Source organism: Amphibalanus amphitrite, unplaced genomic scaffold (assembly GCF_019059575.1).
Source record: "Amphibalanus amphitrite isolate SeventyFive unplaced genomic scaffold, NRLGWU_Aamphi_draft 002257F_arrow, whole genome shotgun sequence".
Lineage (NCBI taxonomy): Eukaryota > Metazoa > Arthropoda > Thecostraca > Balanomorpha > Balanidae > Amphibalanus > Amphibalanus amphitrite.
The window spans coordinates 1-16,893 of NW_024883742.1; the positions used below are offsets into that span (position 1 = coordinate 1).

General features: G+C 52.1%; 1 protein-coding gene and 1 long non-coding RNA gene across 2 annotated transcripts; one reads left to right on the plus strand and one right to left on the minus strand.

Moving 5' to 3' along the window:
• Positions 1-279: 279 nt before the first annotated feature.
• LOC122376714 lies at positions 280-1,143 on the minus strand (the record flags this gene model as incomplete). The annotated part of the gene is made up of 1 exon (XM_043356647.1): positions 280-1,143. A coding segment is annotated over one exon (864 nt), but the record flags the coding sequence as incomplete, so codon positions are not given.
• Positions 1,144-2,074: 931 nt separating this feature from the next.
• On the plus strand, positions 2,075-5,610 carry LOC122376715. The gene is made up of 2 exons (XR_006255687.1): positions 2,075-4,435; positions 4,807-5,610. It is a non-coding gene; the product is annotated as an uncharacterized LOC122376715 (long non-coding RNA).
• Positions 5,611-16,893: the final 11,283 nt, after the last annotated feature.

The following is a 16,893-nucleotide window of genomic DNA, read 5'->3' on the forward strand; positions in this document are numbered from 1 at the left end:
ATTGAAGCAGAGTCCGTTTACAACCGGCAACCTCTGCTCCTCGCTCGCTGTCAGCTGTAGAACCTGTCACAGCGCTCTACGACGTGTGTCCCCTGACAGAATACACATGCGTTCCTCACTCGCGACCGGCGCTGCCTTTATTGCACTAATTTCTGTTTTACGACCTCTCGTGGCGCGGCCGGCGCTAGCGCAGTCGCGTAAACACACGCCGCTGCCGGCTCTCCCCACTGTTTACCTCGGCGCTTGGATTGCTGGTGGCCCGTCAGGGTCGGAACGCACGCCCAGCAGCCACGTAGCCGCGCAGCCAGCTGTCCAGGTCGGGGAGCGTGGGCGGACGAGTCGTTTGCACAGAGTGCCGCCCCATTTCAAAGCCAGCGCAGCAGGAAGCTTGGAGATCACGGCTGTTACATTGGTGGCAGCCGAGATGTCCGCGTCGTAGTGAAGGCACTGTAGCACACGAACCGCGGTGCGAAGGTCACGTGACAGCTCTGTCACAGCCGACATATCACCATCTTTCACCGGCCGCGAATCGAGCAGTTTTTTCATCGTCGCGTGAATGACCCGTGCAGGGTCACCGAACTCCTCCTCTAGCTCACGCATAGCCTCACCGTACAGAGAAGAGTCGCACAACATACCGCGCACTGATTCCTTGGCCGGCCCGGTGAGATGAGCCTGGAGATAGGTCAGGCGCTCGACGTCAGTCAGGTCGTCTCGATCGTGCACTAGAGCCCTGAACAGCGCGATCCATCTCGGCCATTCCAGAGCGGAGCCGCTGAACTTATCCAGGGTCACTCGAGGCAGCTGTGGAGTCGTTTGCTGTCTCACGGGCTGTAGCGGACGTCGTGCTTCCTGCTGGTGACGGTCGTCGTATGGCTGCGCGCTCACCAGTTGTCCGTACTGGGAGGACTGCTCCACCCAGTCCCGGGTGCGTGAGGACCTGTCACCCGGCTGCAGCGGCTCACGCAGCTGGGCGGCTGGCTCACTTGGAGCTGCGGCAGCAGGCCGAGCTAGAGCCTGACGGTCGACGGCAGATGGCTGGTGATCATACTCCTCCTCCTCGAGCAGCTCCAGCTCCAGCTGACGGCGTTCCGCTTCGTCGGCGAGCTGTTGAGCTTCGAGAGCTGCCCGCTGTCGTGCCAGTTCCGCCTCTTACCGCGCCCGCTCCGCCTGCGTCTCCGCCTCCTGCCGTGCCCGCTCCGCCTGCGTCTCCGCCTCGCGACGCGCCCGCTCCGCCTGCGTCTCCGCCTCTTGCCGTGCCAGCTCCACCTTTGCTGCGGCCGCTCGCTGGCCCTGCTCCGCTGCGAGTTTGCTCAGCGCGGCTCGGCGGCGGGCTGCGCTGATGGTGGACGACGCTGCGCTGCCGAAGGTCTCGCTGCGGGTATGGCATGTCCGCGAGCTGCGCGTAGATTTCGCGTCACACTGTGCGACCGCCCTTGCGTCCGACCTGGCGTTCGATTTCGCGTCGGATTTTGCGTCTGACATCACTCCTTCACTGCACTCGCGTCCGGACTGTACGTCCATTCACTCACTAGTTCACATACATCCGGCCCGGAGGACCAAAATGTTCGTGTGAATCGTGATCGTTCACTCTGATCCAGCACGGCAGACCAAAGTGTTCGTGTAATCGTCGAGTTCACTAATAATTGCGTATCTGATCGAATCGTTTCATTAACTGGAGGACCAAAAGAGTTCTTTGGTGAATGTCTATTTCTTGAATATTCACCACACAATGCACGTTAATCGTATCGTACGACGCCGTCGCCGTTGCGCCGGCGGAGCCGCGTCGCCGTCGTCGTCGCGTCGCGAACTGCCGAGCCGGCCGGCGGCGGCCGGCCCGGCGCGTCGGGCCGGTCATCGCACACATGTGCCCCAGATGACCACGCGGGCCCCAGTACACCACGTGGGCGGCGAGGCTCGGCTGAGCCCGCCGATCGCTGCCGTCTCCTCCACGGCACAGTACGTTTTCTCTCGAACATTTACCAAAAATACAGTCAAAGAACTTCACGAAAAGTAAATTCAGCTTGCCTAAAACGCAATGTTTTTAGATGACCTAGGTTGTACAGACACACAAACCCACAGACATACAAACACATATCAGTGACCTTGACCTAACTTGACCTGAAATGGCCTCAGCCAGCCAAAACCTAGTCGGATAGTGTAACAAAGAGGTTCTTGCTGGCTTGGCACCACAATACGTCAGCGTCATCGGTATATGATAAGCAGCGCACTTGATATCCAACGGTGACCCCAAACAGCAACATTTTTTGTTTGACCTGACCTGGAAGGTCACTGACTGACCTGAGAAGGTAAAACTGTGTATCATTGGATTCGTCTCTTCCCAAAAAAATCTTTTTAGTCTTTACCGCGAAGCTCTATCTCCAGCAGGAACGAAATGGCGCGGGGGTGGCAACCCCCCCCCCCCCCCATGTGCGTTCTAGGATGGGAAAGTGGCATGTGCGGGCGAGGGTTAAATTGCGTAGTTGAATTCACATGCTGAACGAACTTCATCATCGGAACTTGTAGATCGTATAACAAAATGTGACCCGGGTTGCAATGTACAGTACATTCTAGGTATGTCAAGGCGTTAGTGTGACTGGTTAGTCAATCTGGTTGTGAATTTATCGTTGGTGGGTCCAGTGAATAATTATCAGCTTGTTTACTTTGTGTCTCTTGTTCTGGTGTAATTGCCTGCATTATCTCTAAGTCATTCGTTCCATAGATATTTTATCTACATGAAGATGCCCATCCAATGTCGAAACACTTTATTTTCTGCCGTCTGACTGCTTTACACTCGTGATCGATGGTATCAGCATTCTCCTTGGTAGAAAACGAGTAAAATGAGATGTTCAAAGGTCATCGACCATCACTGTCGTCAAAATATTTCAGTAAAGTCGTACCCTATTTCGTTTTCGGAAACCTCCTTCGGGGAAATAAATCCAAAGTAAAGCTAAATTTGTCAGTTAAAAGTCGTGAAATCAAGCTCGCACGATGTTTCAGCTCACATTCCCTAACTTGAATTCCTCCAATGAAACGGCAGGATAATAAGCGTCAGGGCATCTCTATGTATATAAGACCTCTATGATCCGTTCTACATGAATGGAAAGATGTGTTCTGGAACAAACGTTGATATTATATCTCTTGATTCACAGGCATGCACATTGACCCAGCAGTGGTGCAAGAATGCGAATGGCAAGCTCTGCACTGATTCCTCCGTTTTTAGCATTAGTGTTTCGCGTAACTTTCCGTTAAACGGACGGGGCCGCCGCCGGCCCCGGCCGCCGCCGTGCGAGTCGGCCGCCGCGCCGCTACGGACGACTGGCACACGCCACAAGTGTGATGGATTTTCGGCCAACGCGGCGACACCGGCGTAGCGTTCAATTGGCCGCGCTGCCCTGACGCTCCGGTGACGGACAGGTGGACCGAGGGCGCCGCCCGCCCATCCCTCCGGACCAGGCCAGGCCGGCCGATCTGAGGGAGGTAGGGAGGAGCCGCGTGGCTGGCCGAATGGACGGCCGCGCCGGGCCATTGTCACTGATTGTTGGCCATTGTCACTGATTGTTCATTGCCGCACCGAGGTCCGGCGATGTCACCGGAATGCCGCCACTGGTTTGAGTTTCCGCGAAACCGGCTTGCCCAGAGATGTTTGTCACTGGCATTGCTATGTGCTATTTGTGATGTTCATATATACCATTCCCGTTACGGAGTACATATCTTGTTTTGAACGTTAAGTTCCGATATACGAACTGGCCGTCTGAAAAAGAGCCGCACGTGCACGATGCTTGTAGATATTCCTGACGACCACGAACCGACCACGAATCAGAACTGCGCCTCTCGTAATGGGAGTGCGAGTAGTTGTTGCGAGTTAGAGCTCCTTGGCGAGTGGCTGACTCTGAACTGACTGACTAAACACCGGTTAGCTGTTTCACCAGCAGTCCCAGTGGAGGGAAGTAGGCCCAGGCGAGCAGGGTGTCGCAGCGTAAGTCCGACGATGGCGGCGCAGTAGTCGAATGGCGTCCACATTTAGCCGACGAAGGCTGCGCTGAGCGCCATACCCGCCTCACCTTATCTCCGAGTCACGTGTTCATGACTGACACGGGCAACCATACGGCCCGTCGTTGCCCACGCGCACCCCAGACGGGGCCGCCAGTCGCGGCCCCGGACACGTCAGTCCCCAGATCTGCAGTGATGTCGCCCGGCTCTGACGATGGCGCACAGCCGCCGTGTCCGCGGTCTCCGTCGCCGCCGCGGTATGCGGCGCTGGGCGGCGACTCGTACATGTCGCGGTCTCGCCATTGGGGGCCGAACGATTCGCGGCTCCCGCCGACCCCGCCGGCGACGAGTTTCCTCCGGCGAGTCCTGCGCCGTCTGGCGTGGTCGACGCTGCCCGGGAGGTTCCTGGCTGGCAAGCTGCTGCTGTGTCTACCGACGCACAGAGGTCAGTAGCTCCGGTGCCGGCCCTGCAGTGCTCTGAGAGAGCGTCGAGACCGCCTAACCGATTCTGTCCCTAATTAAGGTCTTTGTAAATATGTGTTCATCGTGCATCGTTTGTGATGTGAGCCGCGTGATCAGCTGCTAACTGATAATTTTTACTGCGATTTTGCTGTGGTCGTTGCTGGCGAATTGTTTAGTAATGTCGTGGCAAGCTGGTTGGGGACGCCCGTCTGGCTGTTCTGTTGACGGAACGCGCCGATCGACATGGCATGCAGCCATCCAGCGCCTCAAATCGGCGAATCTGTCCAGCGTGGTCTCAATGGAGTGCTGAGCGGTGCTAAAGGACATGGTTATTTTCATGCGTTCTGTTCACAGTTTTGTCGTGGCTGTGCTGTCCGCGGCCGTGCTCCACGGTTGCGACGTCTGCGGCCAAGCTGCCCGCTGCTGAGCTCCGCGGCCGAGCTGCCAGCGGCCGTGCTCTGCGGCCGTGCTCTGCGGTCGTGCTCTGCGGCCGTGCTTCCCGTGGCTGGGCCCTCCGTGGTCCCGTGATCGTGGCCGCGGCGAGGGTGCCGCGACCTGCGCGATGCCGTGCGCTGCAGTGATGGCGCCGCGCACTGTGCAGTGATTTTGCCGAGCGCTGCGTACGCGGTGGGTGCCGCGCGCCGCGCTGTTGAGCGTGCCGTATTCGGACGGTGGCTGCCGCGCGCAGCGTGGTGATTGCTGCGCTCTGCCATGAGTGCCGCTCACTGCCGTGGCCTGAGTGCCGCGCTCGGACGGAGTGCCACGCGCCGTTGTGTTGCGTCGCCTTCTGCCTTTTGATATGTGCTATCTCCGAATTTAATGTTGCTTGTTGCCGATGTTCGCTTCTTTTCGTTAAGAGGGTCGGGTATAGTCGGTCGATTTATTCGCACCGTTTGATTTCGTACCGGCTTCTCTTCTGTTTCTTATTGTTTTCTGCGATGTCACTTGTCCGATTTTATATCTGATTAATTCACGTCACTTAAGTATTTATTTTATATTGTCATAATAACTTACGGCGCTGTTCCTTTATTTTCTGTTTAGTTGCAGCCCTAGTACCTTAATTTCCGATGTCTCTTCGGTTTGTTGTCGCTCGCATGTTCAGAGAGTCCTGGTTGGCCGGCGCGAGCGGCGGTTGTGGAATACAAGCTCGTCTGTGAAGGTTGTGTGTCGGAGCCGGGTTGGCGAGGCGGGACCCGTCTACATTTCAAACACCATTGCATTTCTCTCATCAAGACGCGTCGAATGATGAATAATGTGACCTCAAACATAGGCGCGGGAACCGGGGAGGGGGCAGTAGGGGCAGCTTGCCCCCCCCCCAACTCTGGGGCCGTGGGGCCGTGTATCTTATGGTCAGGGCGCGTGTTTGAATTTATTTTCGGGGGTTGGGTCACTTAACTTGACCTGGTGACCTGACCTTTGATGACCTGGAGCTAAAATTTTCAAAGCCTGTACGGAAAAGACGTATAATAAGCTGTACCAAACCGTTTTTGAGATGTCAGCGAAAACCTGGGGGGGGGGGGGCGTGAAAACGCCGAGCGGGTTAATGAACCAGTAAGACGCCTTTCGGGGCGATACGCGAGCGAGCAAAAGGATGAGCCCTGCAAGTGCGAAACTGAGTGGGGGTATTTCCAACTGACTTTTGCACGGCACCCTGCCAACCGGTCGCTATCGGTGTATCAAATCTGAGCACAATCGGTCCAGCCGTTCCTGAGATCTGGAAGCGGCACCCTCCACGTGCGCACGTGTAGTACACTTCAACGTTGGTCGTTGACGCATTGAAATACATTGCCAAGTTGCTCATAGGTACTCAGAATTTTCCGCCATTCTACGAAAGCTTGCTTCGCTCGCTCCGCTGGCTCGCTTGTAATAAAGCACGTAAAAAATATGTCAACTTAAAGTGCAATTTAAAAACAAAAATGTACGTCCACCTATGCACTACATTTCAAAGCAAAAAAAAAATGTCCACTTATACCGTTATCTCAAGACAAAAAAAAATATGTCCACCTAAAAGTACAGTCCACCGAAACGCTTTTTTGCACCCAAATTCGACCGGCTACCACATCAAAACTAACCGGCATAGGACAGCGGCCAGTTGATATTTTCTTGCTACCTACCTGACGTGTGCTGCCATCTAAAAGTCATCCTCCCAGCATGCGTAGTTTTCAAGTCCACCGAAAGACGAAATACGCTAAAGTCCACCCATCCCGGAATTTGGAATAAGTGTGCTTTTTTAGAAGTTATCTGCCCAAAAAGTCAATCACTCATGTTGCGTAATGTTTTTGTACTAACATTTTTGTACTTTTTTGGTCCAATAGCTTTGTTTTACATGCATCGCTTATTCAGTTGCAGTTCAGTATTGGACGGCATTGAATGCTGTCCTTCTAATCTTTCTCATGCACTGGGCCGCTCCAAACTGAACTCGTCCGGTAGTTTTGCAAGTTCGGCCAATTCGTCTGTCGCGCCTGTTGACCACAACACCGTGACAAACGCGACCGGCCAACTGAACGCCAAACGTAACTCTCCCGCTACGCACCACGTGGTGGTTACCGATTAGCAGTGGTAACTGGTCTATCCGGCATCCTCGAAGGCTAGCAGAGGCAGAGGCTTTAGGTGATCCGTGGCGGAGGCAAGGGCACCGCACTGGCTGCCCGGCGCGTTAGTTTCTGTCCCACCCCATAGATGTCTCTGGTATTAGACGCCTGAATAATGCTGCACCGCATGGCTCAGTTGTTCCTACTTTGCAGCCGATAGACGCTCTAATGGCAAACGCCTGAGTCATGCTGTACCGCACAGCGTGATGGCCGCGCAAATACTGATGCCGTTTCATTTACATTATATGCGAATGCAGCGCGCAGTTATTATGCTTTTGGCAGTGGATGAGACGTGTTTTTATGAAATAAGACAATTATCCGTCGATTTTTACGCATCCTTGTTCGACTAGCGTGCGGCGCGGTTTTTTACGCCCGCTTCATTTGCAAATTATTAGCTGATGTCATGCTTTAGAGCCAAGCTTACGGTAATCACGTAGCCGGATACTTGCCGTTCGTCCTGATTAGTGAATTCATCCGACTTGTAACGGGTTTTCTGCCACTGAACTCGAGCTAATCCTGACAGGAGCAAATAGTGAGGGGTCGTCTCGAGCCGGAGCTAGGATCTGGCCAGCACGGAATTCGACGCCAACTCAACCCTCCCACCTGAACTAATGGGACGGGAGAAAAGCTATCTAACTATTCAAAGTTTTCTCCGTTATTTTCCTATAGTCGTGCATTTAACTTTGACTTTGATGTAAAAAGTAGCTACAAACATGCGTGGTTTGGACACTTAAGATTGTTAAGTTTATTTATATTATTTAACTCAGAAATTCTCCAGACGATTTATTTGACAGAATGCGCCCATTAAGCGATCCTTTCCGACGCAGCACCGTAGCACGGCAATTCATTTGACGGTGACATCCATTGCTGTCCCGCCACACGCGGAGAGCTATCAGTCAGGCAAAAGCATCACGTCCCCAGAAACATGTTCCTCGCAGGCAGACCACAAATAGGCTCCAGTTCGCAGATGTTGAGACCGCGTCCGTGTTTGAGCATATGTTAGCGATGCGGCCCATGAGCAGTGAGCACAGACGAGTGTGTGTGCCACCGCTATAGGCCGAAGGGCATCGGCGTAAAAGAAAGGAAAAAGATAGTCTTCGTGGCTCGAGCTGCCCAACTGCAGCTTAGTATGATGTGACCTATCGGCGATTCGCCTAAAAGCTGGCATCCTATCACGAAAGATTGTAACCGTTTAATTACAACACACTCACGCATGGTATGGCACGAGCTCCACAAAAGTGTGCTGCTCGTTGACTTTCGACCAGCAGTTGAGCGGGCAAAAGACCGTGACTGGTGGCGAGCGGGCTAATCACGAATCAGCTTACAGCCCAGGCCAGGCTTGGCTATTCAGAGTCGACCCAGGGGCGATTTATTTAGGTGCAGAGGAAGGAAGGGTGATCAGAAGCACTATACATATCTGTTCACTTTTTTGCTGCTTCGGTTGCCAGAAAATAGTTACCGCTGGAACACCAGATGATACAACGCGAGGTCCTGCTGGAAATACGACATAAAGAAAACAAACTGTGGCGTGTCTTGAAATGATAGCGCCATAACTGCATCATAACGATGCAACAGCAGCCTGTTGCTCGCGATCCGTATGGGTGCTAACGCCTTTGAATCACGTCTTTTAACCTTGATTTCGTCAGCAAAAGGCGGGTTTTCATTGGCAAGAGATAAAAGCTGCAGCGCAGCAGCGGAAATGACATTGTTGAACACTGGCCGAGGCCTAGAAATCGACCACGCAAGACGTCTCACCAAATTTAGATATCATTCACCGACGGAAATTTCAGTCACCTGGCTATTCTATTCTCTTCTATATTTTTCCCTTTCACCATAGCACTAGCAGATGGATAAATGATTGCAGCAGAAGACCAGGCGTATTTGCGCCTCTCTATTTAGATAACGGCGCGTCGTCGCTCTCCATCTGCTCTACAAACATCCTACACACGTCATTTAACGGGTTCCCTCTATTTTCCGCCGGTCATCACAGCTCCGATTGCCCTACAGTGTAATTACCATCTCCTCTGATGCGCACTGCTGCGCCACGGTCGCCGGTGCTGCGCCACAGCCGCCTCGGCCAGTGACGTCAGCGCGGCGCGCGCAGTAGGAAGGGGGTAGCTTTTCCCGACTGTGACACCGATATATCCATCGGCGCGCCGTTTTACGAGTGTGGGTTTTGAGTTATGGCAGCGGGAAGCGGCGCGCGGACGGCTGGCTAGCGATGAGCGGCAGTTCTGCAGATGCAGAGACCGGCAACGGTCCCAGCTAGTGATACGGACACGGAAACGCTGTCCAGTATGGGGCCCAGACACTCGGCATGGGCCGTCGGCCTGAAATCTGGGGGTCTGGGGCCAGGACCGGATCCGGGTTAGAATGTTTCATGTTCGTGCTGAGAGCGGATGGATTCTAATGAAGACATTTCGCCAAGTTTGAATTGGTGAGATAACTAGTGTGGCTCTTACTGTCACGATTCCGTGAAAATGGGATGATATTGAGCACGACAAAAGGAAATATTTGGACAAAATTGATAAACAATTCATTTTGATGTGAGCAGATTGCTTTCGATACAATAAGATTAATGTCCTTCATTGATTAAAATAAATTTGCTTCAAAGGTTTGAGGAAATGGTAAACATGGAAACATAACTCTGTTAAAATATTTGTGTTCCTCTATTAGACACTAATGGTTACGTGATTAAATGATTTCTTTATCACGCTTGTCAAATTTTTATACTTTACTTTTAACGTAAACGTTGCTGTTCGGCGCTAATTGCCACAACAAGCCGTAGACAAGTTCAAACCAAACCCGCATAATATCAGGCTCTCTATTGACTTTGGAATAGTGCGGTGGGCTCTTCTCGTGGTAGTTGGCGAGATCTTTTCTTTATTCGGTCGGGGCCCTTAGGGAAATAATGTTAGTTCCAATAGGAAGTGCAAATAGTCAGCGCACAGTTGGTACCGCGACTGTATAGTTGGAGAACATCACTCGTCGCAACATGCACCGTTCAGAAGTCGCTGTGGTGCAGTGATTCTCTAGTACCCCGTGCTTTTATGATAACGTGATAGTAATGTGTTATGTAATATGCAATCAAAGAACACCTTCAGACCGAATGGATAGCATTAGACCCTACATATGCACAACCCACTCAGGTGTGCAAAGTAAAGTTTGATGGGTGTAGATTTAGATGATTTCATGTGTAATTTGCGCTTCGAGTATTTAGCCAATTGAGCTGATTTTCATCAAATTTTAGCAATTCTTTTTTAAGGGAACGACTATAATCGGTAATACATGTGTTTGCAAAAATTTAAAAACATTTACAAGTTATCACATTTTACAGCCGGTCCACACTTGCTAGTTAGCTATGACAATATTCACGAAGACTTATTCAGCTCCCACCACTTTCTGTTTAAGCAGACAATTCGAGCTGAGCATAATGAGATGTCATATCCCATCAAGTCGACTTCCGCCCTGCTCTGGCTCGCAGCTGGCCCGTCGTCTTTCTCTCCCACGGCGCTCGGCGCGGGGCTGCGAGCGGCACGAGGCGGCGGGAATGGTCACACACCTCACCGCCACCGACCCGCACCACTAATCTGGGGCTGTGGGCCGCATTTGTCCCACGTTCTAGGGAGGGAGGGAGATGGGAGGGAGAGAGGAGGTAGGCTGCGGCAGGTGACAGCTCTATGACACATCGCTAGAAGCTGCTATCTGTCGCTGATGTTCTTACCGAGAACCTGATCAGTCGGTCGGTCGACCGGCACTGTCTCTGGGTTCAGCCCGCAGGAGATAGAAGAAAGCCCGGCGGCGGAGGCTGTCGGTCGTCACGCTCCGAACGTCTCACTCAGCTGAGCTCCAATCAGCGCGCCAGCCGCCCCAGGGCTTTCTAACGCGGGGCGTGACACGAGCAGTCGTCACCAGCCGCCGCCGCCGCCGCCGTCTTCGACAGGCAATGATAGTGTTGACACGCCGAACCGACCGCAGCTCGGTTTGGAGGCGACGTGTCGGGTCGCGGGTCGCGTTTCACTTGTCATCCGTCGCTGCTGATCAGCCCTCTGGTCGCCGACTCGCCCCGGTCGATGACTGCAGTTCGGTGTGCTCAGGCGGTGCTGCTCTGGCTCGCCGTGCCCGGAGGAGCCGTGTCAGCGTGGGTGGATGTCGTGGGCGACCGCGGCCGATCTGTCGCGTGCTGATGGATCTGAGCGTGCTACCCAGACAGGATGAGCCAGCGCGGTGACCGGGCGAACTGGGCCATATAAAGACATACCCGTGATGACCACACCGAGCCATGCTGACCGCCCCGCACGTAGCGCCGCGCCACCGCTGCCACTGCTGCCTCCCCGGAGAGCGTTCCATAGGGCCGGTCTGGGACTGTGTGCAGAGGGTCTACTGCCTCCCGCCGGGGCGGGATCGGGTGATCGATGTCGGTGCCTCCACACGCTGCGGGCTACGTGCAATATTCAGTCGGTGGCGGTGCAGACCGTCGTGGGGAGCGACCAGTGCTTCCCAGCCCGGCCCAGTGCTGGTGCGTGAAGAAAAAATAATCCGTGAAAAAAAACATGAACAGATTACGTGCTCTGAAGGCGAATAATTTATAAAAAGATATGATTACCTAAGAATTGCTTTCCAATAAACATGATATTTGTCCCAATCGACTGTATCACAAAGGTGATACAGGCCAGGGCATATTTTAAGGATTTTTCACTGCGTCCCAAAGGTGGCATAGGGCACACGCTTTGATCGGAAAGGGCACATTGCAAGCGAAATAGTATATAATGCAAGTGAGATAATGTACAGATACATTGTGTACTGTGCTGGTGGAGGGGCACTGCAAGCGGGATATTGGGAGCGGGCTGTGATTGCTCAGTGCTCACCTTTTGGCCAGTCTCGAAATTCGCCCAGTCGTAGTGCGTTCTTTATCCGCATTCAAAGGGCGGACCGGCGATTTTATGACATTTACATTGTTGTTAGTCACTCGTTTTCCTGAACGGCGTTGGGCGTGTTTGACCTCCCTTGACGCACCAAATTGTACCTATGCTTAGAGAATAAAAATGAATATGCACATGATTAAAATGTGATACATACGTCTCTTCATGCGTTTTTCACCCTTATCAATCGATTCAAAATAGAGGCTGACGTGTGAAACATTGCCAATTTGCATTGAAGATACTATGTGTTTGAAATAATTAGATGACGTAAGGTCAAACAGTACCCACCTAAGTTGTGACAAGAAATCATCGGATTTTAAAGCTACATAAAAAATCCATCATAGATTAATGCTTTGGATGAACGGATGCTTTGGATGCTTCGGATTTCGCTTCCTTACTGCCTATCATGTAATATAACCCAAACTTTTCCCAATGGAAGTTCCTTTGTTTAATTATTATGCCCAGAAATGTGTCGATTTTGTGCCATTTCCGGGCGCTTTGGGGGAGGGGGAGCATGGCCCTGTGGCCCCCTCTATATCCTCCTATGGCCAGACGGCCATGACGGCCCTGATCTGACCGTATGCCATCAAATGTCAAACTTCGCAATGATGCGATATTTTTTTCGGAAAACGTGCCGGTATCTCAAAAACTATGATAGCTAGGAGGGCGCAATCGATAGGAGAAAAGCAATCGATATATCTTGGACAGCTCTTTCGTCAATATTTCGGTAGAATTGAGTTCAGATCAACGGTTAAGGCTCCATAGCCAAAAACGGGTAAAATTACAATTTTTGTCAATATAGGTTTCATGAAAAGCTGTTGAACTAAAAAAGGTAGAGAATTTTCGTTTGCACGATCGTTCTTCTCTCATTTTTACCTCGAAATGTCAAGGTCAGAACTTGACCTCACATTAAGGTCATTTCGTGACCAAGATAGATCATGTCGCATATCAGTCGATGCGTTTCGATGAGGTATGTACCTCAAAACAATGATACAATCCACTGTGCATGCAAAAGCCCTGTAGGGCCGGATTTTGGGCCAGGCTCCGGGCCTGCGGGCTTCAACTTGACATCTCTAAACAGGACTTTAGGGAAGGGCAGGACACAGAGTCTGAGCCCTAAGGACAGGGCAGGCACAGGCCATGAAGCTAAGATAAGACGGATACTTGAGGGCTGGGTAGGATGCAGGGTCCGAGGGCAAGGCAAGGCGCGGGTCTGAGGCTATCATTACACAAGGCCAGAGAGTAGTGCAAGACACAGGGCCTTAGAATACCTGATGATCAACACACCTGATGGCAGGGCAACACGCAGGATCTTAGAGCAGGGCAAGAAATAATACCTAAAGGTAGAGCAAGACATAAGACACAGGTATGGCACAAGGCCCCAAACACCGCCCACGTCTTGTCATACCTTCGGACCCCGAAGGTATGACAAGACGTGGGCGGTGTTTCAAGGACGCTGGCGCTGCTATCAAATTCCGCGAGCTGACGTCATACTTGTGGTAGTGTTTGAGCAATGGGCCTGTTGATGTCTCCATGGAAACCCAATTTGACACGTGTAATAGCAGCGTGCTGCTATCACCGGTGAAACAGGGCCAGGGTATGGGGCCTGAGGGCAGGGCAAGGCTTAGGGCATGAAGGCAGAACAAAGCACGGGTTCTGAGGACAGGTAAGGGCACGGGGCATGAGGACGGGAAACGGCACGGGACCTGAGGGCGGGAGACACCACAGGGCCTGATGACAGGGCAGGGCACAGCGCCTGAGAGCGGGCATGGGACACGAGACCTTAGGGCAATGCAGAATACAGGGCTTGAGGGCAGAGTAGGACACAGGGCCTGATGGCATGGGACGGCACAAGGCCTGACGACAGGGCAGAGCACAGCAACTTAGGGCGAGGCAGGGCACGGGCCTGAGGGCGATACAACGCATAAGGCTTAATGGCAGAATAGGGCACAGGGTCTAAGGGCAGGGCAATGCACATGAGGCCTGGAAGCAGAACATGACAGGACAGGGCCTGAGGCAGGGCAAGGCATTAGGCTCGAGGATGGGCGCGGGGCCGGGGCATGAGGACATGGGAAGGCACAAGGCCTGATGGCAGGGCAGGGCACAGTACCTGAAGACAAGGCAGCGGCACGGGGTCTGATGGCAGGACGTGTCACAAGGCTTGAGGGCAGAGAAGGGCAGGGGCCCCAAACTAGGGTAGGGCAGGGCACGGGGCCAAAAGACGGGAAGGCAGCGCATCAAATCTCCAGGCAGAATATATAAAGTATCGTGTTTGAGGGCAGGGCAGAGCGGGGCACAGGGCCTAAATGCAGAGCAGGGCACAGGGCCTGAAGAAAGGGCAGGGCAAGGTACAAGACCTAAGGACAGGGCACTGGGCAGGGCACATATCCTAGGGGTATAGTAGGGAAGAACATAATAAGGTGTATGACCAAGGGAAGGGCAGGGCACAAGGACTGGAGAGGGCATGTAGGCATGTGCTTAGGTACATAGTAAATCAGGGCACAAAACAATCGAAAAGCCAACATCTTTTACACAGTAAAAGACCGAGGCATGTTACTTATTTTTGCTCGACTTTTCGGCTGAAACCGTGACATTTCAGTGTGGGACGCAGTGGTCCAAATTTCGCGAGGGCTACGTCCCAAAGGCAGGGGGCTGCGTCCCAAAATGGGACGCAGTCAGTATGTTAAAATATGCCCTGATACAGGCGATATATCCAATTGGTGTTTTATACAAGTCACCCAGAAAAATATATTTATAATGAGTTTTATTAGCATGATGGTATCAGCTCATAAAATTATTGGTTCCTCATTCCACCAACCAAAATAATAAATAAACAGATCTAAAAATTTCATCTGCAATGCAAGGAGATTGAACATTTTCCTGGTGTAGCGGGAGGCATTCATAATCGCCAAAGCGAGCAATATATTTCCATAATTACTCACAATCATGGCAATGTGTGAACAATATCTCGTCGGAGAGCCAATCGCTTCCATGTGTTGCACGATCAAATTGTAACTGAAACTGGCTGGATGACTTACTCAGCAGTCCTCTGCAGTCAGCCCTCAGTTAGAGACATATTTCAGAATATAAAATAATGTTTCGTAATATTACTGGGTTCTAATTTTCACCTTTGGGAGGTGTGTGGGTTCGTGTGATAGGTAGTTATCTGAAAAGATGAAGCTTTGTTGCGCAGTGCAATGGAATGCGAAACCTCTTCATATTATCATTATCAAGCTATCAAGTTGCCAAGCTATTATATAACTTATTTCTTCTTATTTAGTGAGCAAAGAATACGTGGGCTGATTCATAAGAATAGAAATTGATGGAAGGGCCTTATTAAACAATTATCTATCATATTAGTACGACTATAGCCGCAACGGAAGAGCATCTTAAAAAACCTGAATTGTTATTCAGAAAAAAATGATGCAGCCAACCACAAGAAAACAAAGCTGCTGTGCTTCATGTTTCAGTTTTAGTTGGCGAACTCTCGCGCTAGTTTCCTTTCAGAGTATCAGGAGACGTTCATTTCTTGCAAATAAGGGATAACTTTATCGCTGTGGCAGCGGTGGCAGCGACTTGCAAAGCGCTTCCTGTCGTGGTCTTCTTTGAGGTGTCAGCTATGTTTGCTGGTAATAATAGGCAGTAGGCTGACAAATTCTGCGAAAATCGTTCGACTGCATTAGATATGTATGTAGGCATGAAGCGACCTTCTCTCCATTCCTATATCTCTCTTGAGACCAATTAGAAGCCGGCATGTATAATGGGAGGGTAATTTATCGAGGCAGTAGCCATCTCCGGCCAGCTCCGTTCGCGTCGCTAGTATTCATGGATACGTTAGAACGAAACGTTCGGCGGACGGCCAGTCGCCAGATGCCCGGCAAAGTGGCCAGCACGGCACAGGAAGGGCACACGTCTGGAGCAGACCGCAATGTGACGCCGGGGACCACTTCCGGGCTTCCGACTTAACAACACCGTGAGCGTCGCGTCGTGTAAAATGACTGTCCAGTTAAAATGATAGATGGAGCAGCGATAGCGCGTGCGGAAGTCGACCTCGACCTATGAAGCCTGTTTGTCAGTGTCCCAACTCAAAACACACACACGTCACTCTGGACACTCTAATGGGCGGCGGCGTTTAGCGTTTTAGCCGGCTGTGTTTTGCCGAGCTGGTGTCGCCGGCTGTTTAGTGTCACCCCCCAGCGCCAGTCCGGCGCTGAGTGCCGTCCGACCGGCACCCCGCAGCTCTCCACCTCTGATAGCCGCCACACGGCCGGCGCTAAGCCGAGAGGTGCGTGCCTCCCAGCCGAGGCGGTGCGACCTTTCGAGTGAGGCGTCCGGCCGGCCGGTCAGGCACGTCGCACGTGCTCACGTCTCAGCCAGCAGAAGTGACGACAGCCCCGCACGGAAGCTGCAGGGGACGTGACTCTACTGAAGGCACGACCTGCTGCCATCGGTATGCTGCTGAATGAAAACGAATGATGGGCTCAGTGAAACACATACAATGTGTAAGTAATTTCATATAAACGTGTGGCTGATAAATTATTTGACATGCTGAAACAGCTATGCCTCTTATATCCAATTCAATCTGCTTGGTCTGTCTGTTTATCTATCCATCAACATTCGACTTTATAATTTGGTATAGGCCAGGTGTCTTCCGCCCGTCACTATTCCTTACCGACGCTGTCTCCATGCCGAAATCTGCGTAGCTTAATGTAATTTTTTGCTCATCCACCGCACCATAAATGAAGACTGATGAGAAAACATCGTCAGTGGGTCATGTATTCAGGCGCCGAGACTTGTGAAAACACTGCCGTATGGCGGGGAGCGGCGTCATATGCGTCTTCTCCCAGGCCACCCTCATATCTTCCCGAGAGGAGGGAGAGGTGGGGGGGGGGGGGCGTCTAGCCGACACGTTGCCACCGTCCGGTCAT